Source organism: Pseudopodoces humilis, chromosome 6 (assembly GCF_049639895.1).
Source record: "Pseudopodoces humilis isolate 2021_Gansu_Grassland_sample_001 chromosome 6, ASM4963989v1, whole genome shotgun sequence".
Lineage (NCBI taxonomy): Eukaryota > Metazoa > Chordata > Aves > Passeriformes > Paridae > Pseudopodoces > Pseudopodoces humilis.
Genome location: NC_142205.1, coordinates 67,431,426 through 67,455,761, shown reverse-complemented (window position 1 = coordinate 67,455,761; position 24,336 = coordinate 67,431,426). Strand labels below are relative to the sequence as shown.

The 24,336-nt window shown below is 40.4% G+C and overlaps 2 protein-coding genes across 15 annotated transcripts in view; both read left to right on the top strand.

The window, feature by feature from the left end:
* BLTP1 (bridge-like lipid transfer protein family member 1) overlaps nucleotides 1-15,046 on the top strand; it is an 86,699-nt gene extending 71,653 nt beyond the window's left edge. For 4 of the 10 annotated variants that reach the window (XM_088055935.1, XM_088055936.1, XM_088055940.1 and 1 more), the window contains 23 exons: nucleotides 360-450; nucleotides 1,070-1,132; nucleotides 2,671-2,915; nucleotides 3,513-3,728; nucleotides 3,835-4,015; nucleotides 4,874-5,066; nucleotides 6,948-7,109; nucleotides 7,212-7,351; nucleotides 7,495-7,696; nucleotides 7,875-8,078; nucleotides 8,194-8,373; nucleotides 8,800-8,937; nucleotides 9,199-9,459; nucleotides 9,863-10,013; nucleotides 10,295-10,452; nucleotides 10,573-10,765; nucleotides 10,961-11,178; nucleotides 11,370-11,621; nucleotides 12,175-12,378; nucleotides 12,614-12,808; nucleotides 13,245-13,379; nucleotides 13,817-13,982; nucleotides 14,330-15,046. In XM_088055935.1, coding sequence (XP_087912061.1) covers nucleotides 360-450; nucleotides 1,070-1,132; nucleotides 2,671-2,915; nucleotides 3,513-3,728; nucleotides 3,835-4,015; nucleotides 4,874-5,066; nucleotides 6,948-7,109; nucleotides 7,212-7,351; nucleotides 7,495-7,696; nucleotides 7,875-8,078; nucleotides 8,194-8,373; nucleotides 8,800-8,937; nucleotides 9,199-9,459; nucleotides 9,863-10,013; nucleotides 10,295-10,452; nucleotides 10,573-10,765; nucleotides 10,961-11,178; nucleotides 11,370-11,621; nucleotides 12,175-12,378; nucleotides 12,614-12,808; nucleotides 13,245-13,379; nucleotides 13,817-13,982; nucleotides 14,330-14,546 — 4,165 coding nt within the window. In that variant the 3' untranslated portion in view covers nucleotides 14,547-15,046. The remainder of the gene's footprint in view (nucleotides 1-359; nucleotides 451-1,069; nucleotides 1,133-2,670; nucleotides 2,916-3,512; nucleotides 3,729-3,834; nucleotides 4,016-4,873; nucleotides 5,067-6,947; nucleotides 7,110-7,211; nucleotides 7,352-7,494; nucleotides 7,697-7,874; nucleotides 8,079-8,193; nucleotides 8,374-8,799; nucleotides 8,938-9,198; nucleotides 9,460-9,862; nucleotides 10,014-10,294; nucleotides 10,453-10,572; nucleotides 10,766-10,960; nucleotides 11,179-11,369; nucleotides 11,622-12,174; nucleotides 12,379-12,613; nucleotides 12,809-13,244; nucleotides 13,380-13,816; nucleotides 13,983-14,329) is intronic. The other 6 variants (XM_088055939.1, XM_088055938.1, XM_088055934.1 and 3 more) reach the window with 6 other exon arrangements.
* A 448-nt stretch (nucleotides 15,047-15,494) lies between these two features.
* On the top strand, nucleotides 15,495-23,710 carry ADAD1 (adenosine deaminase domain containing 1). 5 transcript variants are annotated; one of them, XM_005530894.2, is made up of 12 exons: nucleotides 15,495-15,654; nucleotides 15,960-16,199; nucleotides 17,104-17,259; nucleotides 17,675-17,842; nucleotides 18,372-18,434; nucleotides 18,927-19,049; nucleotides 19,175-19,298; nucleotides 19,457-19,627; nucleotides 20,407-20,633; nucleotides 21,142-21,379; nucleotides 21,799-21,931; nucleotides 22,064-23,710. In XM_005530894.2, exons 2-12 carry the CDS (start codon nucleotides 16,013-16,015, stop codon nucleotides 22,175-22,177), a joined length of 1,704 nt encoding a protein of 567 aa, XP_005530951.1. In that variant the 5' UTR covers nucleotides 15,495-15,654; nucleotides 15,960-16,012; the 3' UTR covers nucleotides 22,178-23,710. The 5 variants fall into 5 exon arrangements, with proteins under 5 accessions (XP_005530951.1, XP_087912665.1, XP_087912668.1 ...); XM_088056539.1 differs by having other exon boundaries at nucleotides 17,086-17,259; XM_088056542.1 differs by lacking the exon at nucleotides 15,495-15,654 and adding an exon at nucleotides 15,756-15,876 and having other exon boundaries at nucleotides 15,980-16,199; nucleotides 17,086-17,259.
* The last annotated feature ends 626 nt before the right edge of the window (nucleotides 23,711-24,336 follow it).

Genomic DNA, 24,336 nt, shown 5'->3' with positions numbered 1-24,336 from the left:
CTGCTTTTTCAAAGGGCTGTTGTAATGAGAAGAAAGGGAGATGCTTTTTCATATGTGAATAATTGTCCCATGTGGCAGATTACAAATAGCTTGCTTTTCTGCAATTTCTGCATGTTGCCCCAGGATTGAAAAGCTTGCATAGAGAAATTAGCAGAGATAGAATACAAGTCACATGCAGCTTCTCTTTTCTTCTCCCCCTCCTTCCTTTTCATGTACCCAAGTGCTTCAATTGTGATTTTATATATTCCTCTCTAAAAACTTATAAGTATGACCTTATATTTGTGTAGCTAAATGTTTTCATGACCCTAAAATCCTGTAGTACAACTCAAGAAGCTGTTTTGGTTCTGTTTTGCTTGCAGCTCTCGACTGGGAGACAGTGAAGACCTCCCAGATATCCGTGTGGATGCTGCATCCCCTGGGCCAAGAGTAACCTTCAACATACAAGATTCTGTAAGAATTCCTTTATATGTCATATAATTGTATTTCCTGTGCCATTTGGTCACCAGCTCATGAGATAATTATATCCAGGCAAACCTGAATTGGGTCTGCTTCTGCTGGCGTTTGCATCAAATTACAGATGTGCTTTTGGAATATAGACTTATTTCATTAGAAAACAGATATATTTTGGTTCCTTGGCACAGGAATTAATTGACTCATGAGAGAAAAATATTTTAAAATGGCTTGATTTGTTTTTTAGGTTCACACAGTAGTAATTTTCTTGGTATTTTTGTCAGTGGTGCGCAAAAAATCACCTAGGTTTTTTTGGTGTTGGGATATATTTAGAGTTTTGGAAATGGGTATTAGTCAGTTTGCTATAGCTTTACAGATGTATCCTCCTCAGTGTTTGAAATGGATTGTTGAACTGGTTTGGGGTTGGTTATTATTTCTGGGGTTTTTTTTTTTTTTTTTTGTTTGTTTGGTTTTGGTTTTTTCTTTTTTGTTCTTTTGGGGTTTTTTCTTTTTTTTCTTTTGTTTTTTGGTATGTTTTCTCATCTTTATAATGTTCATTTTGCATGGCTGAGATTATTGTAATTGTTTTAATTTCTATATTTTTTTCATTTCTATTAAGTTGAATCAAATAGCTTTGGGGATTGCACAACAATCCAGCTGTCCAGGGGAAGGGTATTTTCAGGTATTTCTGAGCAGAAACAAGTATTTTTTGCCGGAGAACTAATTTATCTCATAGGGAGCTGCTTTTCAATATTTCATCTCTTTTGCACTCAGCTAAACAGAATGTATATCGAGCTTGAAAATATTTAAGTATGTAAACTAAGCAGAGGAACGTGATTTATTGTTGATCAACAACAATCAAAGTGCTTCTACACACTTATGTAGATTTAAAACTTCTTGTAAAATGAATTACTGGCTTTTTGCTTAAAGACTGAGCAAGGCTGATGTAAAGTGACCCAAGTCTAGCTTTGAAATGTGCTTTAGAGGATGATTTCAGTGTGTGCCTTCACCTGTTACACTGTGTCCTGATGTAACGGCAATCAACACTGGTGGTACAAAATAATTACCAGGTGGGAGGACATCTTCTCACACTCTTAGTTCTGTTAAAATTCTTATATTTAACGTGGAACAAGACATTTTCAAATAATAGCAAGTAGGCAATGTTCCAAAACTTAACATCCTGAGAACAAGCAGAGTTTTTAAATTGCTTTCAAAACCATGTTTAGGGAAAAAAGTATTTTTCTTAAAAAAAAATAATATTAATCAAGCAAACCCAAAATTCAAAACAAATCAAGAAAGGCAAAACTAAACAAACAAACAAAGAAACCAAACAAGAGACAGTAATGTATTTTTCTTTCCTTCTAACTCTCCTCATGCTCCCAGGAAATAAATTCCTATTTCTGAGAGAATGGTGGAAATGATACCTGGGAATGTACTTTGCACATTTAAATATGTTCACATTTAAAAGCTACCCTACCTATTATTGTTGTTATGTAAAAGCTCAGTTAGCTTAGGTTTTGTTGGCATAGCAAAATACTATCAATCACTTAGGGGTATCAAATGTTGAATATTTAAAAAAAAATACATTTTCCTGACATCATACCTGTTGCTCAGCAGAGCTCTAATTTGAATTTGCAGACAACTGTGTAGCTCAGTGACACTGCCTAGGAAGTGCTGGTGTTTAACACTTGTAGATGCTTTTCATAAGCATTTTAAGAATTTAATGTTGGAAAATTGTTTGTGGCATGATTTCTGTTAGAAGCAGGAGGCTCCTTTAGGATGTTTGGTTCCATGCTTGGGCCAGGATGCCCAGGGAGCGGTGCTGTACATTCTGTGTAGTGCCCTGCATGCCCTCACTAATGCTTCCTGCAAGTCGTGGGCACCTGGGCTGCCTTCTGTCCTCCTCTTTCAAAATAGTTGTTAAATTTAAATGAAATGTTTCCTTTCCTTCTAAATTGGTAAGAGCATGATGAGTCTTTTTCTACCAGGCTGAGCTCAATCACTAGGCAATGGCAAAGGTCTCCCCGCCAAGCTTTCATTCCCTTCTTTTTCATAATCCCTCTTGCAATTCCTTTGCCTGCTCTCTCCGTGTTATGAGGAACTCAGAAGTGAGAGTTTCTCATAACACTCTTGCTTCTTTATTTCCAGATCTACCTACTGCATTCTTGGTGGAAATCATATCTGTGGAAATTTACTATCTTTTTGTCTTTTCACAATCAGTTTCCAGAGGAGACAGAAATGGACCTTTTGTCCGTAACTATTGATGGTCCCTCCCATTACTCATCTACTAGTGAAGGCTCATGCTCGGTATTTGGTTCACCCAAAACTCCAGTTGTCTTCTCACCCGGCATTCCCTTCCAGCCTGAAGAGGGACGCCGGGATGACAGCTTATCCTCCAGCAGCGAGGACTCGGAGAAGGAGGATGACCATGAAAGGGAGAGGACCTATTTTTATAGGAAACCACCGTAAGTAAACTGTCCTGAGGAACAACACAGAAATTGAGAAGACACCTGAATATACTTTCAGTAATTTCAGTACTCTCAAACTTGAAATATTGAATTCAAAGCTACAAATTCTGTTGCTGATGAAGTACTGAATACGCTCAAGTGTGTGTGTGGAAGGCAGGTGAGGTTGTGTCCACTAGAGGTGACTGTGTGGGAAGGAGGGATCCTGATTGGAAAAGGAGGTAACTTAGAGATTTCAGGGCTTGGAACAGGATAAAAGAACTTGGAAAGTGAGGTTTTTGAGGCAGAGAACAGGGTGTAATTCCAGAAACTGCATGTAATACTTAGAAATATGGAAGGTATTGTGTCTATATATTTTTGTTCCTTTTTTGATTGAGAATTTAAGAAAAGCTCAGTTTTTTGTACTACCCTATATTGAGAAATGTAACATGTTAATGCAAGGTGTGTCACTGTACTGCTGCATATCAGATAAGGCCTTTTCCAAAAAGGTTTCTATAAGATTATACACTTAAGTGTGGACATAGTTTGGGAATGCCTTGTAGCCCCTGCTGAGGTAAATGTCCTGCTGATACCTGGCCCCCACCTGTGCCTGTGCAGGAGCACTTCTCGCAAGAAAGCCACGGGCTTTGCTGCTGTGCACCAGCTGTTCACCGAGCGCTGGCCAACTACACCCACCAACAGGAGTGTCACTGGCACCACCACGGAGAGAAACATCGACTTTGAGCTTGATATCAGGGTTGAAATTGATTGTGGGAAGTGTGTGCTGCACCCCACGATGCTCCAGCAAGAGCATGACGATATCAGTTTGCGAAGGTAAGAAATGTGTGCGTTAGTTCATTACCAGCACCATAAGTTGCAATTGTACTGGCCCAGTGTGATGCAGGAAATTACTTTAATAACCTGAGTGTATTTATTTCAGAAGCTATGATCGGAGTTCCAGGAGTTTGGATCAGGAGTCCCCTTCAAAAAAGAAGAAATTTCAAACTAATTATGCATCTACTACTCACTTACTTGCTGGCAAGAAAGTGCCATCATCTCTGCAGACAAAATCCAGTGATGTGGAAACAACAGTGTTTTATATTCCTGGGGTGGATGTAAAGGTAAAATGAAGGGATAAATCGATGTTTTCTCTCCAACAGTCAAACTGTTCACTCCCTTGGTTTTTTAATCATTGTTTCTGTATCCTAGCATGAAAAGATCTCCACACAAATGTCCTTGTATTTTGTGACTTGAAATCCTAATGGAGTAAGAACAGGGAAAAACCTGCCACTACTGAAGGAAAACTTCAGTTGAGGCAATGCCATAAATCAAATGCTCCTCACTTGATACAGCTTGGCTTTTCTAGTCTTTAAGTGTGGAAGTACTATGTGTGTCCATGTCCAGTATTCCAGGCTGTCTTCAGGGATAACAGTTACGCCTCAGGTCCTGCCTGTTGCTTTTAATCAAATTCAGGAGTAACTAAAGATCTTCTACAACTTCTGTTATGTTCTGTGTTCTCAGTAATAGCCTACTGTGCACTTAGAGGAGGTGTGAACTCCTGGAATATCTTACTTTGATTTTTTTATGCCAGTTTCTGTATGCCTGTGTTTAGTAGTGGAACAGTGCCACCACACATTAAGACAGAAAGGAGGCTGTGTGTACAGGTGGCACAGGATGCATGTGATGTAACAGAGAGAGAAACAAGCTTTAGACAGTGTTCCTAAATAATGAATTTCTTCTGATTCTCTGTGTTTTGTTGAATTTTTTAATGATTTATTAATTTATCTATATTTAATTTTTTTACTGAGTTTTCAGTTCTTTTTGTGTATAGGATGTGAATTGGAACGTAGTGTACCTGGCAGTGACAGTTCTGTAAATAATGAGAAGAAATGAGTTTTAGAGGGAAGAAGTGACACCAAATGGCTGTACAGAAATTGAGTTCTTTGTGTGAAGTAACTTGATCTTGCTTTGCTTTCCAGTTGCACTACAACTCCAAGACTCTAAAGACTGAATCACCAAACACTTCTCGAGGATCCTCCTTGCCACGCACCCTTTCCAAAGAGTCCAAGCTGTATGGTATGAAAGATACTGCCACATCTCCTCCTCTCTCTAGCACTATCCACAGCAAGACTAACACCTTACTTCCTCCCCAACCCCCACCCATCCCATCAGGTACTTATAGACAAACTTTCTGAACCTTTCATGGATATATTTTTCCTTGGTGTAATCTACTGCCTTTAGATCTGGCTACCCCTTACCTGGAGCACTGTGTTTATCCAGGCTTGACTTTACTGCACAAACATGACCCCAGAAGCAAGAATGCACTTGATAAAGCTGCATTTTCAGACATTGTTTGCCAAACCAATCTCAGTAATATTTTTGTCACAGTCACCATATCCCAGTGTTGGGCTGTCACTGCCTTCTCCCAGTTTTCACTTAAAAGAATGTCAGAAAGCAAAGGGTAAATATCTGTAAATATCTCTCCCATTGAAGGCCTTTAAATAGCCATGATTTGGAGTAAGATGAGCTCTAATACAAGCTTTGTTTTGTCTCCAGTGATTCCTGTTTTCAAGCAGCAGGCTGTTGCTACCTCATGTCAGATCCAGAGGCATGTAGATCGCATCTCCAATTTCTGAGACTTTCACTCTTCTCTCCTTTGGCTTTTTAATATTACTTTAAACACAAAGCCAAAATTTTGTCAAAATTGATGATCAAGCAAAATGAATAACCGGAACTTGTGCTTGTGGGTTTTGCCTTATAAAATCACCGGAGATGCTGGGAGAGAACAGTGAAATGGGGATACCTTCATCAATTCTCATGCTGTTGAAGCATTAGCTCTTACTCCTTTAGGTGGCCATCTTCTTTATGATTACCAGATGTTGTGTAGTGGTTTATGCTACACTTTTGTTCTCTACTCAATCTTCTTTCTAATCTTTGCCTTTAAATTCTTCCCACATTGTGTCCAGGTACTGAGTCCTGCTGGTTGAATGTCTGTAAGCTCTGCATTTGGTGTGGAAATTGCACTTTGTATGATAACATAAATGCCTCCCCAGAATTAGAGATTTGGTTGTAATTGCTTCATTTCTTTAAAAGTTGTATTTCTATAAGTATTTATTAGTCCTGAATGGTTTTGAAACACTTTTATTGTTGTTTATACTATTTATTTTTTTAATAGTACTTTTTCTCAGGAAACCACTCCTCTGGAATGGAGACCAACTTGTATTCTCTTTGGTTTCCAGTAAAAGTAAGATAGGACAATGTAGTCAGAGACATGAGGCAGAAACCTTTGCACAGAATGAAAAGTCAGTGCTTTTTTTTTTTCTAGCAAATGAAAGGATTTTTAATCTCTGTTATAGTAGTTAATTTTTATATTTTTCTTGGAGAATTTTAAATCTATGTCTGCATTGGTGTATATTCATTCTAATAGCTATATTGCATAGAGACAGTAAGTGAGCTGGTACTAATATCTTCTTTGGATGTTGATATTTTGATGAGCATGGATTCAAGACTCCTCTTTCACAAATTTACAAGAAAGTAACCTTTTTATTGGTTTATACTGGCTAGTTCCAAGTTTTCAAAAATTATGGTTTAGAATCTTTAGTCATTCTGTGCATAAATATAGTAGGACTTGCCATTTGCAAGTTTAATTTTTTGATGTATTTTCTTTATTTAAACTGACATTCTTTCCAGACTTGTGCATTTGTTTTTCCTAATACCATTTTCATTTCCAGTCAGCTGCAGTTACTTTGCACTGGGAGAAGAGCTGTCTGTGTTTGCTTTCAGTGCTATTTTCTACAAAGTGAGGTGTCGACAATGACAACAGAGTGCTTGGTTGAGAATATGAGCAATGGAATTAATACAATTAAGCCTTACAGACTAATGGTTATTTTGGCAAAGTGAAAACTTAATGACTTAATTTCTTCTAGCAGACCTGATCTAGAGCTCTTCAGATGATAGAGAAAATTAGAGGGCACAGCTTGATAAGTTATGAAGTGTCTTCTAATGTTTATCAGTGGTATTACCTTAGACAAATGTATCTTTTCAATATTGCAGCCAAAGGGAAAGGAAGTGGTGGAGTGAAAACTGCTAAACTCTACGCGTGGGTCGCGCTCCAGTCACTGCCAGAGGAGATGGTGATCAGCCCCTGCTTGCTGGACTTCCTGGAGAAAGCCCTTGAAACCATCCCCATCACACCCATTGAAAGGAATTACACAGGTCAGTTGCATTGTTGTATTCTGGCACTCTGCTTTTTTTTGGAATTGAGCTGCTTTTCCCTTCAAATTCCACTTTCTAATGAGTTCTTGTACTTGTTAAAAGCTGTTAGCTCCCAGGATGAAGACATGGGGCAGTTTGATATACAAGATCCCTTAGAAGAGTCCACAACATCCCTCGTATCATCCTCAACATCAGCATATTCCTCCTTCCCTGTAGATGTGGTGGTTTATGTACGAGTCCAGGTGAGGTTTTAACTCAACACCAAGGGTAGTAACTTGCTTTAGTCAAGTTGTCTTTTAAACAATCCATGCTTCTAAGTTTGATTTTTAAAGAATAAAAACTCAAGTATCCCTTCTGAATGCTTTATTTTCTTTCTTCCTCTCAGCCCTCTCAAATCAAGTTCAGCTGCTTGCCAGTATCCAGAGTTGAATGTATGCTGAAGTTGCCTTCCCTGGATCTTGTTTTCTCTTCCAACCGAGGAGAACTGGAGACTTTAGGCACAACATACCCATCAGAAAGTGTGTCCATTGGTGGCAATACTTCACAGAGCAGCCTAAAGAATTCAGCTAGTAAATCTGGAGCACCAGGTAACATGGGTATGAATGTTGATTCTATACACAAAATATTTAAGCTTTATTGCTGCTAGAGGGCATAATTTGAAGTGCATTTGGTCTGTTTAATACTGCTGTTAACATTCAGTATTATTTCATGTTTGAAAATGCTTTCAAAATCTGATTTTTTTTGTCCCCAAAAAAATGACTCCAGGTTCATCACCTGGCCTAGGCAGCCCTCTGGGCAGGACGAGGCACAGCAGCAGTCAGTCGGATCTGACGACTTCCAGCAGCAGCTCTTCAGGCCTGAGCTTTACTGCCTGCATGTCTGACTTCTCCCTTTACGTGTTCCATCCCTACGGAGCTGGAAAACAAAAGTCAGCTGTTACCGTGCTAACCCCTGGATCAGGAGCCTTGGGTACGGAACAAGGTTTTGTTTGCTTTTATGAACATTATTCAGGTGTGGCATGGGTTTCTGAACTGCAGCTTCGAAAGGATCACAGAAGATGAAAATGTTTCCTTCCTGCTTCCAGGGAACGTGGATGAGGAGCCAACTTCGGTCACTGGCCGGAAGGATTCCTTGAGCATCAACCTGGAGTTTGTGAAAGTCAGCCTGTCACGGATCAGGCGTTCGGGAGGCTCCTCCTTTTTTGAGAGTCAGTCGGCGAGCAAAGCTACCAGCAAGATAGACACCACATTGATCAACATATCGGGTAAATGCTTCTTTCATTTTGATCCCAGCTAATTAGAGAGCTGCTGTTCCAGTGATGGACTTTACTCTTGGCAGGTTTTTTTTGTGTAAGATCTATGTATTTATTTTCTGCCCCTGTACATGGGATCCTGACTTACTGGGCAAACAACAGGATGGTTGTGATTGATCTGCCATTAAAATCTTCCCGTGATGAGTCTGAGGCACATCCAACACAAGCAGGACTCAACATAATCTGTATTCTTGGGTTCTAGCGTGTCTTTATGAAATGCATTTGTATCTAATGTTGGACTTGGAGAAACAGCAACACCTCAGTAAACTATTTTTTCATGACAGCAGAGACAATACTAGTAGGTGAAAGAGAATTTGACTTGGTTACCAAGACCTGTTATTACTGGGAATTTACAGCTGTGTGCATGTGCTTTTTCAGCTGTCTGTGACATAGGATCTGCTTCTTTCAAATATGACATGCGCCGCCTCAGTGAGATCCTGGCTTTTCCCAGGGCTTGGTACAGGAGAAGCATTGCCAGAAGGCTTTTCCTGGGTGATCAGACAATAAATCTGCCAGGTAGGAGACTGCTGCTTATCACAAAATAACTTGTTACATAAAGGGTTACAGTAGGAATTTTTAAAGTATTTATTACCCTTGTCATATTATTGAATAGATGTAAATATATTATGATTTACTCCATATGCAGTCACTCAGAGATATTTGATAGGAAATGAAATACATTTGGACACTCTCCCAATTCTTCTTAGTATACACGAGGATGTGGTTAGACACAAATGAAATAGTTTTTCTGTATTTCCTGTGTTGCTTTTTCTCCAGTAGCATCAGGCCCTGGCACCCCAGATTCAATTGAAGGAGTAAGCCAGCACCTTTCTCCTGAATCCTCAAGGAAAGCATACTGTAGGACATGGGAGCAGCCCTGCCAGTCTGCTTCCTTCACTCACATGGCACAGTCACCCAATGTTTTCAGTGAGCACAGTGCCAGCAGCAGTATGTCACCTGGGACAGCATCTCACAGCCTCAAATCTCCAGCTGTCACAAGGTCCAGGAGCGTCTCTGACTCCTCAGTGCCTCAGAGAGGTGAGTAGATAATGGCATTTTATTTTTTTTAATAAAGTATTTCCATCAGTTGAATGAAAGAAGTATGTCATTACCACTTTCAAAATATTCTTTTCCATAGTGCCTGGCACTGGGGAGTCAATGGCTCAGAGAAGGGAAAATGCCTAAAAGGGATGAATGAAAGTTGCTAGCATATTATCCATAAAATTTCACTATCTGTGTGTGTACAGTGAGTCAATTTCTATGACAACTAATGCAAATCCTCTAGTTCTCACTTATCTTCTCTCATGGTTTTGTGCTATTTAAATATTGTGCTTGTCAGTCCTTTTGTAATATTCACAATGGATATATTCTGCCAGTTTTTCCTAGCATGTGGAATAATTTAAATTGAAATTTTTGTCTACTTTTTTTTTTTCCTGTTTAGATACTCTCTCAAAAACATCAACTCCATTTAATAAGTCAAACAAAGCTGGAAGCCAGCAAGGAACACCCTGGGAAACACTGGTTGTGTTTGCTATGAACCTAAAACAATTAAATGTTCAAATGAATATGAGCAATGTAATGGGCAATACTACGTAAGTATAAACTATGATCAAGCATTATTTTAACAACTGAGGGTGTTTTGAGGGCAAAAAGCCAATTTTTCCCCACAGACTGTTAACAGTCTGTTTCCTTTTAGCTTTAAAATCCTACCCTTTTCAGTTTTGAACTGCGAGTCCCCTCATGAATACTGTAGTTGCTTAATCCTGAAGTCACATATGCCTAAACCATGTTATTTACTGCTTTCCAGTAGATAATAATCAGTTTCTCTTTCGACTACCTGCAAAGTTGTTATCTATTTCCACCTCTGTTCTAGGTGGACCACCAGCGGTTTGAAAAGCCAGGGCCGTCTGTCTGTGGGAAGTAGCAGAGATCGGGAAATCAGCATGTCTGTGGGCTTGGGAAGATCCCAGCTTGACTCCAGAGGGGGAGTTGTTGGAGGTACCATAGATGTTAACACCCTGGAGATGGTGGGTAAGTTGGAAAGCCTCCTGCTGTTAGCATATGATCCAGTCAGTAAAGGTGATATCACTGGAAGAACTGACTTTGATCTCTTTAATTCTGTATTTCTGTATTGCCTTGGTTCTATTTCAGCTCATATTTCTGAACACCCAAACCAACAGCCCAATCATAAAATTGAAATCACTATGGGTTCTACTGAAGCACGTGTTGACTATATGGGATCCAGTATCCTAATGGGAATCTTCAGTAATGCTGATCTTAAACTGCAGGATGAATGGAAGATTAATCTGTATAATAATCTGGATTCGAGCATGACTGATAAAAGGTAATAATATTTCCTGTGTTTAAAATGTATGATGTTTGATAATGTCAAATGTCTTCTGTCCAGTACTGCTAACCAGCCAAGTAAGTGTCTTCTAAAATGCAGAGGGTTCATTGTTTGGTTATGTTTTTGGTTTTTTTTTAGTTGTCAGTAGGAAATATATTAACTTCTGATTTTCTTGCTGTTTTTAATATCTAGTGAGATATTTGTCCATGGGGACTTGAAATGGGATATCTTCCAAGTGATGATTTCAAGGTCAACTACACCAGACCTGATAAAAATAGGAATGAAACTCCAGGAGTTCTTCACTCAGCAGTTTGATACAAGCAAGCGAGCTCTGTCCACCTGGGGGCCTGTTCCTTATCTCCCTCCCAAGACGATGGCAAACAACCTAGAGAAAACCTCACACGAGCAATGTAAGCGCAACCCAAAATCAATATGTTCCCCAAATTAAAATGTTTTAATTGCAAAAATTACCTAGGAGATAGTGTCAGTGAAATAGATAAGAAAATATCACTCATAATTCCATGTTTTATTAAAAATACAAATACAGAAGTAATTGCTGGCATATCTTGCCTGAGATTTGTTGTTCATGTTTGCTCTGCAGTGTTGGATGCAGCCCATCATCGCCACTGGCCAGGAGTTCTGAAGGTGGTATCTGGGTGCCACATATCCCTGTTCCAGATGCCACTGCCAGAAGATGGGATGCAATTTGGAGGATCCATGAGCCTGCACGGGAACCATATGACCCTGGCTTGTTTTCATGGACCTAATTTCCGCTCAAAATCATGGGCCTTATTTCACCTGGAAGAACCCAATATTGCATTTTGGACTGAAGCCCAGAAAGTTTTGGAAGATGGTAATTTAAACTGTTTACTCATTTCTCCAAATTTCTTTAAATGAGTTTTTAATGATGTATTATTACATAGGAAGAAATCAAAGAAAAATTTATTTTCTTTGTCTGAATCAAGAATATTTCCCAAAAATATACTACTTATCTAAAAATAATCTGTTCCCTCCACATCTTTACCACAATTTGCTTTATCTCTGGAATAATGCAAAGTACATTTTCAAATGTACTGGATATGATCCTGATGATGAGCCTATCAAGTGGATGCCTGGCTTTTTAATTATGTGTGTGCATATTTGTTCTTTCTAGCTGCATGATGAATTTTGATGATCTTATTGCTCATATTTGTGTTAATATTGTGAAATTTTATTGTCTGTGGTTACTGAGGATTTAATTTCTCTGTTGTTTGCAAGCTTTACACTAGCTTTTATTCCACTGGCACACTAATTATTCATATTAAATACATGTAGAAGAAAGAGAGAAAATTCCACTACTCTCACTAAGCTGCTTTTACCTTTTTTTTTTCCTCTCCCACCCCACGGTGCCCACACTTTCAATGCAGGTACCAGTGAACACTCCACGTACATTGTGCAAACCCTGGACTTTCATTTGGGCCATAACACCATGGTCACCAAGCCCTGTGGGGCCCTGGAAAGCCCCATGGCCACCATCACAAAGATAACGCGGCGCCGCCACGAAAATCCCCCCCATGGAGTTGCCAGTGTGAAGGAGTGGTTCAACTACGTGACAGCCACGAGGAATGAAGGTTCGAGTCAGGTCCATTCAGTCTGGGGATTATCTGCTTGCAGATGGAGCTGTTGAAAAGCTGCTAAATCTCAAGTGTATAAACAGCAAACTTGATTGACCTTTTCTAGCCATACTTTTGGGAGCAGAATAAAAGACAAAAATCTTCTCAGTAATCATACAGCAGCAGTTTTACAAGTGACTCTTCTTAATTTTTTTGCCTTGTTGTGATGTAACATGTCTCATTGTTCCTGTAGAGTTGAACCTGCTTCGGAATGTTGATGCCAACAACCCAGAGAGCAGCACGACAGTGAAAAGCTCAAGCTTGTTAAGTGGCTTCAGGGGTGGCTCCAGTTACAACCATGAAACTGAAACCATTTTTGCATTGCCAAGGATGCAGCTGGATTTTAAATCTATTCATGTTCAAGAGCCCCAGGAGCCTTCATTACAAGGTGCAGTAAAACATAATCAGTTATTTTTTTTTCTTTGTCGAAAACTATTTCTCATCAATTAGGAGTTAAAGGCAAAGGTAGTGTGCTGATAAGAGGATTTAATCTGAGAATTGCTGCAGATCTGCAAGAAAAGATAACATTTTGTAGTAAAATGTAGAGGAAATTATTTTGAGAGAGTGAAGATCTAGTGCAGACACTGGTCACTATAAAAGAAAACTTGCTAAGAGAAATTAATATGAACATTTCAGCTATATTGACTGTTTTCATAGGGTTGGTTTCCTTATATTTACTGAAATGTTAACTCTGGTCCTTCCTCTCAAGAGTTGCTGGTTCAATGAAAGAAATACTATTTTTAAATGATCTGCATTCAAATTCTAGGAACTTTTAGACTTACTGTATGTACTTGTGTATTAATACTGTTTTTATCTGACTGTAGATACAAATGTTAAACCCAAGGTGGAATGCAGTGTCGTAACTGAATTTACAGACCACATCTGTGTGACTATGGATGCTGAACTGATCATGTTTCTGCATGACTTGGTGTCTGCTTACCTAAAAGAAAAAGAAAAAGGTGAGTTGTCATTCATGAAGTAACACTTGTCTGACAATCTGGCATTCATTTGACAATAAATACTATAACTCATAATCATGCTCCTATTTTGACACCTGGTGTTTTACTTTCTCTTCATAAGACAGTACAGGCAGATGAAAACTTTTAGAAAGTTTTATTGTTATTGCAATGCTTTCATCGGTGGATCCCTTTCAAGACATGCATTTTTTCTGATTTCAGAATTATTTACTTTTCTACCTCAGTATGTTCAGTTGCAGCATTTAAATTTGGCATGTCCATTCTTCAGCAATATGTGGTCTTTTGCAGAAATTCTGGAAACATCAGGTAGTTCTCTTTTTGCTGAGACTTGTGCTTTTGTTTTATTTAAACTGTGTACAAAAAGAATCCAAGTGAGCTGCTCGTGACTGACTGGTGTTTCTCCTCTCTCCCCTTTGTAGCAATTTTTCCTCCTCGCATTTTGGCTGCTCGTCCAGGGCAGAAGAACTCTGTTGGTGTCCTTGAGGACAGCTCCACTGACAAAGAGGCAGAGGAAAGCATTACCTACACTACAGTTGACTGGAGGGAGTTTATGTGCAATACCTGGCATTTGGAACCCACGCTCAGGTAGGAAGCACCTTTAGCTGCAGTCTCTTCTGCTATGCATTAATTTTTGGATTAGAATTTATGCAGATTAAAGGCATTGTCAGAGGCTCTTCTGAATTAGGATGCAGTAAACTTAAACTCATTGATATCAGTCAGGTTTTTCACCTCCTTAAGCATACTCTTCCTTTGAGACGATGTTCTATTGATCATCTTGAGCTTATCTGTCTAAATTAAGTTCAAAACAATGCCTGTTAGATTTAAGCTGGTCACAAGCAACGCTGGCGAAAATGGATTTTTTTGTATATACAAATACCTGTTTCCTATATTTATATATTTGAGACTGAGATGTCTATTTATTGCTTTTTTAGATTAATATCCTGGACTGGGAGAAAAATTGATCCTGTTGGTGTTGACTACATCCTCCAAAAGCTGGGCTTTCACCACGCAAGGACTACTATCCCTAAGTGGCTGCAGCGTGGTGTCATGGATCCTTTGGACAAAGTTTTGTCAGTCCTTATAAAGAAACTTGGTACTGCACTACAGGATGAAAAGGAAAAGAAAGGAAAAGACAAAGAAGAATATTAAAAGTACAATGTGACAACCCTAACTCCATTTGATTTTATCAAAGTGTTTTATTATATTTTAAGAACTTAAATATGGTTTAAAGAGAAACCTAACAGCTTTTTGCTACTCTATTTAAAACTTACATTGTGAGTAACTGTTTACTGTGGTACTTGATACCATTCTGTATTTGAAGTTATTGCATGATTATGATGATGATGATGACGACCAATGTATATTCTGGGAAGGAATAGCTGGAACACTGTAAATCTGCTCCTCAGCGTCCATTTTATGATGTGCAATATGATCCTGCATCTTTACAATACTTGCAGATTAACTGTGAATTTTCTTAAAATTTTACTTGCCATAACACAAACCCCTTGTTGATGTGACCAGTAATTGATTTGTCAATGTAGACTGGTGTAAATTATATATATATATATATATAACTTATGAAACTGTGATTGCCTTAGTGCTAAAAATCATGAAGTTTATTACACTTGTAATAAAATTTAACTACTGTACAGGACCCTTTTTTTGTATTGATCAAGGAAGCTGAACAACAAGAAGAGAGTGTAACTTTGCAGAGTGTGATTTAAGTGAGGTGAAGCCCAGAGGCCAGGGGCTCGGGAAGCAGCCGCAAGGCGGGAAGCGCCGCCCCGACCAAGAAGCGGGGACGCGCCGCTTTCGCTGGGATGGGGGAAGCGGCTGCTCCCGGTCAGTGCTTCGCCGGCTTCGGCTGCCGCCCCTGCCCGCTGGGAGCGGCCCGAGAAGGCGAGCAGGGGGCCGGGAAGCGCTATGGAAGCGGAGCCGGCCGCATAGGGACAAAAGCGGGCGGCGGCCTCCCTGCCCCAGCTGCTCCCTCGGCTCCTCCCTCAGCCGCAGCTGCGGCTTCGCGCCTCGGCCGCGCCCCTCAGCAAAGGGCGGGAAGGGCTCTGAGGGGCCGGCCCCGGCACTGAAGGCCCGGCGGGCTGAGGCGTCTGGGCTGCTCGGCTCTCCGAGGCCATCGCCTCAGGGCGGCTCGCAGCTCCCCGGCTTCTCCACCCTCGTGTGGCCTCGGGCGTGCTCCGCCTGCCCGCGGGGTGTGAGCGCTGAGGAGCCCTCCACAGCAGGACGAGCGCAGCAGGTGCAGGTAATAAACCCTTCAACTCCAGCGTCAGCTCTTTTTGGAAACTGGAGAGGGATGAGCTTCGCTGCTTGGACTCCCCTCACTCCCTTAAGAGTGGCTTGAGGAGTTGGGGTGTCCTCCGAGGGGCAGAGCCGTGTTCCTCATGAGGGAAGGTGGTTTAATAAAAGGGAAAGGTGACCGCCCTGCGGGAAAGGACACTGGGTCTGGCTTCTGCCCCAGCCCTGGGTGAGTTGTTCCTTGTGTTCTTATGAAATAGCTTGACCTAAGAGAACTGCAGTGGGCTTGGTTGTTTTGGTTTTTTTTTGCAGGGTGTCTTTACTACTGGCAGCCTTGGTGCTGAGTTTCCTTAGGTCGGTCGGAAATGGCGAGCAGCAATGGCTGCTTTGAGGGTGCAGCGATGTTCACCTTCAACCTTGCACCTGAGAAGATTTTACCACCCGAGGTTCTCGGACAGCCAATTTCAAAGGATCTCTCCGAGCCTGTGACTGCAAGGCTGAATCCTCCACTTTCTATGAGGTGCAGTGAGCCCGGGGTGATGAAAAATCTAGGTACAGTTCGCAGTTTATACACTGGGATTTGCTGTTAATGCTGTCAAAAGTAACTTTGCTTTTTCTTATCTAACTTTGCTGTATTTTGTTACATGACTTCTTTAGCATCTCCTTAAGCTTGTCCCTCCTCTTCTAAAGTCTTTTTGTGCTGGAAGTTTGTTACCCATTTGCTGTAGGGTGACCTGTGGAGTCTGCAGCATTACCTAATTATAAAGTTCAAGTTAAACATTAAAAGTACTGCAGATTGACAAAATACAGAATATGTTCTGCTGCATGAATTTTCATAAATAACGTCATGTAGGGTTTTAATTACAGTTTGAGGTGTCCCAGGATGTATTTTGAATTGTGTCACTTTGAAGTAGTTGTGTTGAGGTTAAGGCACTTAAAAAGTGAGGATTTATTTTAGTTCTTGGCTGGGAAGTGGTTGTGCTTGGGTATATCACACCCCTGAAGCTGATGATTTTATCTATCCAGTGGTTACTGAAACTCTTAAAGTGTCTTAAAACAGCGAGTCCCACTGCTGCACAGCTTTGTGTGGAAAAAACTCGGGTTCCACTGCATGGTATCTGCCATTAGCAACTTGGATATTATTGTTGATTTACAAGGGGCAGGAGGGGGGGGATATGTGTTGTATTTTTTTTTTAATACTTGTCTGTGTTCAGAGATTACTGGATTTAATACAAGTAAAAGTAAAGTAAAGCTCTGATGCTTTTAAAATAGGATGTACATACCATTTTGGAATTGCTGTTGTTGCTAATGTAGGGTTCAGCACAAAGCAGTAATGCTCTACAGTAAACTTTGGTTTGCTTTTTTAAGAAGCATCTGAAAAGCATCTATTGCAAGCTCTTTCATTGTGAGTTCAGTTCTCTCCTTAATTTTGTTTAAGGACCTTTTCTTTTTAAAGGAGCAGACGACACCACATTTTCAGCCCTTCCCTCACAGAAGGACCTGGATTTGATTGAAAGATACAAACAGGGAGTAATAAACCCAGTGTCTGCCTTGCATCTGTTTGCCAAAATACACCACCTGCAGCTTGAATTGAAAGAAACGAGTGTGGCAGGTAAATACTTCTGCTACCAAATTCAGTAGTATTTGCTTATCCTCGAGGTTATCTGAGTTGATTTGATGGTGCTGATGCAGCTGAAACTTTTTACTGCTGATTGCACTACCCCCACATATGTTGGAGTTTGGCTGCCCTTTTGTTGCCTTCATAGCTGTTTCTTGTGATGAGGTGCTACAGAAGTAGATCAGGTGAATTTTGTTTAGTTACTGCTGTTACCAGAACTTTGTGAAGACTGCTTGAAGCAAAAGCCAGCAAAATTTTTTGGGGAGGTGAGGGGTAAGAGCTGTACTTTGCCAGAATTGCCTTTTTATCTTGTATTTGTTCTAGGAATTAGTATAAGGATGTAAATATGGATGACGTGCCTTAAAATAATTTCACTGATTGCATCTGCTTTTTTTCTTCTCCTTTAAAGGCGATGTCATAAGGCCTTATTTTGCCTTTTGTGCTGTGATAAATGGTGTTTGCTACAAGACTGGGCTGGGAAAGAACAAGAAGGAATCGAAGTTAAATGCAGCTAAACTGGCTCTTGCTGAGCTACTTAACTTGGAAAGTACAGGGGAAAAGTCTTTTGAAGATTCAGGTAAATATTGTAACAACACGTAATTGGACCTTGAAATGGTTGGCTTAACAGTGTCCTATGCAAAATATCTGTGGTTTTATTAAATCAGTATCAGCCTCTGTCAGGTTTTTTGAATCCTTGGGGAAAATCTGTAGTTTGGTTCTGAAATTTTTTTTATTTTTGTCATTTGTGTTTTAACAAATACATATATAGCTGATGCCACGAATACTAAAGGAATTAATTTGTTCCTGTGGCACTTGATTTGCTACTCATTAGGTACAGCAACATGAAGTACATCTCAAGTGGGTTTGAGTTTTGATGACTAAAAGGGTTCCCCACTGAGATACTGCTTTCAACAGAGATCAGTTGCCATAATATTTTATCTTCTTTTGAGTTTTGCTGTCTGAACGTTGGAAGCTTACAAGGACTTTAGAATCAGAAAATAAAATTAGTAGAGAATTAGAAAGTTTGACTTGCTGGAAATAGTGTGAAATTCATGCTTAGAAATAAGGAATGTCCATCCCACTGTAAAATGTTGTTAAATTCTTAGATTTTCCCTATGTTCCTGCTGAGCTTCGACCTCCAGCCAACTCTGCTTGTGTTTCAAGGACTGGTAAGGAATGGTCTATTTTTTCCTCTGTTGGTTCAAATTGCCCAGCAAATAGTTTATTTTTAAAATTTTTCATCTTTTAATACATTGTGATTTCTATGTTGTTACTGTGGTTTTAAATGTTTTTGAAGGCTTTAAGAACTATTACTAGGCTGGTTCTACAAAAGGACACAACTTGAGTAAATTGCTTGGATTCAGTAAATTGCTTGAATTTCTATCACCAGTCCAGGTAATAGAAATAGAAACAGGATTCTCTGTCCTTGCTTGAGCCAGTGTAGAGTAGGTGATCAAACTTGGGCTATAGCTGTTGTTAATATGATGGATGATAAAAGCATCAAGGTGTTCTTGAGCTTTATTTAATCCTGAGGATCTTCAGAATCCTGAAAGTACGTGTGGTTGTGCTTACACCATGCATTCAGGGTTATAATTTGGCAAGTCTTTTTTTTTCCCCTACCTGTGAATTTGTGTCTTGATGGATTCTGCTGTTTCATTTAGGAGGAGAACATATCTATCAAAAGTTCTCACAAATGCTTGAGGAAGTGTTCAACCGCCTGACTGCCCAACACACTGAGTACCAAAGCTGTGGCAGTTCCCTGGCTGCCTTCATCATTGAAAAGGGCAAGTCTGGTTTGACTGTGAATTTTGGGGAGTGGGAAACCTGTTCCCACAAAGCACTGAGAGCGTGGGAGCAGCTTGGTGGGCACAGCCAGGCCAGGTGACCCTACCGCCGTCTGTGGTTTTAGGTGGGCAGCATGAAGTGGTAGCTCTGGGGACAGGAGAATGCAACTACAGCCGGCGCTTCGAGTCCTGTGGGAGGCTCCTGCACGACAGCCATGCCATTGTCACTGCCAGGCGTTCCCTGCTCAGGTGAGAATGTCCCTGCAAATCCTTCCCTTGCAGCCAGTTTATTGCAGCTTTACTTCTGCAATTGAATTTTATGGCTGTACGAACTGATAAATAATACATAATAATGTAAACGTCTATCTACATTGCATTGTGTAAGATATAATTTATTTTTCTTTTAGATACTTGTACAGGCATCTTTTGCTGTTCTATAACAAAAATCCAGCCAAGGCAGAGAGATCCATATTTTGCACAGTACCAGGCTCGAAGCTGCTTACCTTCAAGCAAAATTTAACCCTCTCTCTCTACATGAACCAGCTTCCTAAAGGAACTGCTCAGTTAAAATCAGAGGTGTAAGTACTGTGGCATTTCCCAAGATAAAGTGAAGATTAGTTATTATCTTGTTTTGGGAATATTAACGTACAGGGTAGTAGTGATAAATATGAGATACAGCTCAATGTGATGATACAAAAACGTCTACACGGGTTATAGGATGAGCTTTTGTTTATTACAGACAATAACCTGTTAACCCCCTTCCCAGGATACTGTTAAAATATATTAAATCATAAATTTAACCACTGAGCAAGTGGATGTAGTGACTCAATGCCATCCTGTGCACTACAAGATTGGAGTACAAAGAGCCTTGAATTGAAACAAAAGGCTCTGCTTTGATGTCTTACCCCTTTGTAACTAAGGGGAAAAACTGTTCTGCTTCAGAACAACCAGTGGTTTGTCTCCCTTACGTGTTGTATCTTGTAGTTTAAATATTTTGAATCACAGTGTGAGGTACATTTTCAAGGAGAGTTTAAGAACCTTACAGCTGTCTTTTCATGAGTAACTTCTGTTACAGTTCGAGTAGACAAAAAGTGACAGCTTGTTTGCAGCTGATCTTTTTAATGTGTGCACAACTGGTGGCTAAGATTAGATCAAGTGGCTGTTTCCTATTTAAATACTGATTTCAGTATTCTAGGCACTCAGTCTGGTATTTCTAAGAATTGCAGACACTGAAGATAATACAAGGCCTAGATCTACTGATGATTTTTTTTTTGAGAAACAGCATTGAGATGCCACTTGCTGTGATCTCTGGTCAGAGTGCTTTCTCACTGAAATCCATTCTCTTGTCCTGCCATAGGCATCTCGGTCCCCAGTCTCTGTCTGCTTACGAAGCCAGTGAAGAGCTGAGTCTGCACGTTGCTCTCGAAGGCAGGATTTACCTGGCTGTTTGCTGTCCCCCCAAGACTGTCAGAGTGAGCAGCATGTCAGCTGGTGACAAGCTGACCAAGTGGGAGGTGGTTGGTCTTCAGGGAGCCTTGCTGAGCCACTTCATAGAACCCGTGTACATCAGCAACATTCTTGTGGGTACGTTCAGTGCAGAGTCCAGGTGGGGGGGAGTTTGTGTGTTTTCATATTACAGTTTGTTTGCATTTTATAGAGTATGAACTAAGCCACAAACTCTTTGAAGAATTCCAGAGTTGTTCCTTGAGATGCAGTGGACCAGAGTGTATTTATTTAGTAGGCAGTCAGAAATGCTGTTGGATGTGAGGTAATGTGGGAAAACTCCTCAGCATATTTTTATTCTGAAGGGTTGAAGTTCTGTTTTGGTGGTGTCTTCTGCAGGGAACATAAAGAGTTGGTGAAAAACAGTGGTTCAAAAAAAAGAAAGCATTCAATGAAAATAATAGTGCCTCTAGAGAAGAAAGTGGGAAATCATTTTTGTTCTGTGAATTGAATCTTGGAACTGATCTTTACAAACATGAGTTTTACGTGAAAAAACCGACTATAATAGATTAAGAACGCAGAAATGTCTGCATTTTTAGCTTCTTAATTTGATGCACTTGTTTGTGACTGATCTTGTCCTGTTTACTAGGAAGTGGAACTTGTAAGGATACAAAAGGACTGGACATAACCATAAAGCAGCGTCTTGATGATGAACTTATTTCAAAGCTTCCTGTGCCTTACCTGGTCAACAGATCTCATATTTACTTGGTGAAAGCTGCACTGCCAGTCCAAACAGATTTGAACCAGTGGTCACTTAGCTTGAATTGGACATTGTCAGATGCATCCCTGGAAGTTGTGGATGGATTAAGCGGGAAAACCACTGAAAGGTCCACATTTATCTTCATTTTGTTGGAAATAATGGGTTTGTGCTGGTTTATTGGGAGTATTCAGCTCTTAACCATGAGAGAAGTTCTCTCCTGTGTTAGCTGAAAGCATCCTGTGATTAGGTGAAGTTTTAGAGATCTTGTAAGTTCACAGTGAGATACCAAGACACCAAACAGAACAGTTCTCTGATTGGAGAGCCCTGTAGTCCATTGCCTGTAGTATAAAAAATGTTTTCGCTTTCACAATGCATAAAACTAATTAGGATTCTAATTGGGGTGGATTCTAATTGAGATGAATTCCAGTGTGATGGCATTCACAGAGTGTTAGGAGGGAGGGAAAAAGCCCCTGTAACGATCAGAGCAGTCTCCTTGTAGCGAGTTTGTTCCCGAGTTCCATCCCTGTTGCCCCGCTCTGCCCGCAGCTCCCCGTTCCGCAGCGGCACCTGCCTGGCCAGCCGCCTGTGCAAGGCCGCCATGTTCAGCCGCTTCAGGATGCTCGCCGGGGAAGCAGGACGGGGTGATCTGCTCCAGTTTGCAACATACCACGAGGCAAAGGTGAGCTGGCACAGGGAGAGGTGTCATTTTTTACTGTGTTCATGCTTATTACCTGTTTGGTGGTAAAGAATGCAGATCTCTGTAACCATAATTCTTGAGATTTTTCAAGGTTCTTCCTTTCTCTTTTTTTAGATTAAATCTCAGTTGTACCAAGAAGCTAAGAGCTTGCTGCAGAGCTACTTAGAGCAACACAGCTATGGATCGTGGATTGTGAAGTCTCCACATATTGAACAGTTCAGTGATTGATGGTGTTGGATTGAATGTTAAGTCGGTTTGAACGATCTGTTTCAGTAAATACAGTTTTATCTGAGTAGTAAAATGTTAAGTTCGTGGTTACAGGAAGAAAACAATTCCAGTACTGCTTCTTGTCAGTTTAAATGCCGTTATTAACCGCCTGTAACAGTTCAGTCTTTTCCTAAAATGGATGTTTTCTCATAGGTGGGAGTATTCAAGAGCTTTGTAAATCTTTGTTCTGCTTTGCCCACCAATGGTTCCTCATTTCAGCTCACTGACCCCGACTCCTACAAATCCCCACCCTGTGGAGTTAACATGTTTTTTTTTCTGATAGTTCCAGGACTTTTGTATATTGATTTCTTACTCTTTGTACCTTTCCCTTAACTTTAAAAAAGAAAAAAAACCAGTAAGAGATGTATTTCTTTAAAAAACAAGCATACCTATGTGAGAGGTTTTCAGGAAAGAAAAAAAGAAACGGGCAGTCTGTGCTTTATCTGTAGGTATCCGTCCTTTGCTTGAGAGTTTTGTTTAGTGTCAGTTTGCCAAGTGGCTTACAGTTTATGTTGTTTGTGCTAGAAGAGTTAAAAAATAATTTTTGTACTTACGAATATGAAACCTGGAATGACCAGCTGTTACTTAACTGTTGTGTGACAATCACTGGTTCTGGTAGTGGGTTTAAAGCATTATGTGGGCATCAAAGCTGTAAATAAGAAAATAACGCAGTGTAGTAGAAAAGTCACCAGAAACAAGGTTTTTTCAGCTTTTGTGGTTTGCCTCAAACCCTATCAATGTTAATGGTCTTGGATGAGTTGGACTCCTGCACCCTCAGCTGACTTCATCGCTGCACTGACAAGTCCTAGTGAAATTGTCTGCATACGCAGTAACTGGAAAATGGTGCCTGTCACAAGGGAATTTACTTCCAAGCATTGGAAAGTAAGGACTTAACTTCCAAGGATTGTTCTGGTAAGAACACGGTAGCATTTGGGAGGGAGTTGTTAAGTGCCATGTTTGGAGTTGGTGTGGTGATGTGAACACTGGTGTGTTCAAGCTAGACAGTACACTTGGATTATGTTCCATGATTTCTGTAAATCATGCAAGAGTGGGGAGTTATGCAGTGTTCTCATACATCAGGAATTGTGAGCATAGTGTTGTAGTCATGTTTAACCTTCTTAGTGTTAGAGGAGTCGCAAAAGAAGTTCCTCCTCCTGGTATTTGTTTTTTTCCTTAATCTGTTCTTCCAGCTGATCTGCAGAGTCTTCTGTGGGGTAAACTTAGGCTGATTTACAAGTTGTTGAAACTCGCTGACTCGGTCCTTGACCTTGTTTTTTGACTAATGTGCTCTCTTGCTTTCTGTTACTGTCCCTTAACTTTGTGGGGTTGTGTGGTGGTGTTTGGTTTATTGTGGCACATGTTCCACAGACTGCTTGTTCCATGTAATGTTTTCTAAGAATGCTCGATAATGGCTATTGTATTCCAGGCTGGAGCACAGTGTTGCCCTTTTGCAGGGGTGTTAAAAGTTCAATAAAGGTCCTTGACAATGTGTTAGCCTTGCCTGCATACACACAGATGCTGGGAAATGATACACCTGCCAAATCTGACGTACACATTGCATACCACACGTGTTTGCACTCCATGCACTTTGGGATTGTGTGTTTTGTGTGGACTTAGTCTTCTGCTGAGATATTGGCACCAAGGTGTTTCCTGTAGTTGACCCAGAAGCCTTAAATATTTTCGAATACTGAGCTTTTTCTGTGTGCTTCAGCCATTTTATTGATTCAACAGCCAACTGAAATTCATGGAACTTAGACTCTGCCTTAAGAAGCGAGAGGTTTGTTAGTGAGAAGGATGTGTCTGGCTGGACGTGATCGCTGTGTCCTTGAGCAGTAAGTTGATGGCACCAGTGTAGGTCCACTTCTTTTATCTGGATTGTTCTTTGATTAAGTATTGGCATATGCAGCATGCATTAAGCTAGTAAATGGGCAAGCATGGAGATGCTGTGTCTACATTTCTCCTTGGCTACGTCAGTAATCCCAAAACCTATAATCCTACAAGCTTGAGAGAGGCAAGAGAGCTGCCATTCCAGTGCTGAGGCTGAAGCTGTATTCCCAGCAGGTCCATGCACATGGAGCAGGTGTGCATCCTACAGATGTGGCACAGAGCAGACAGAGGCA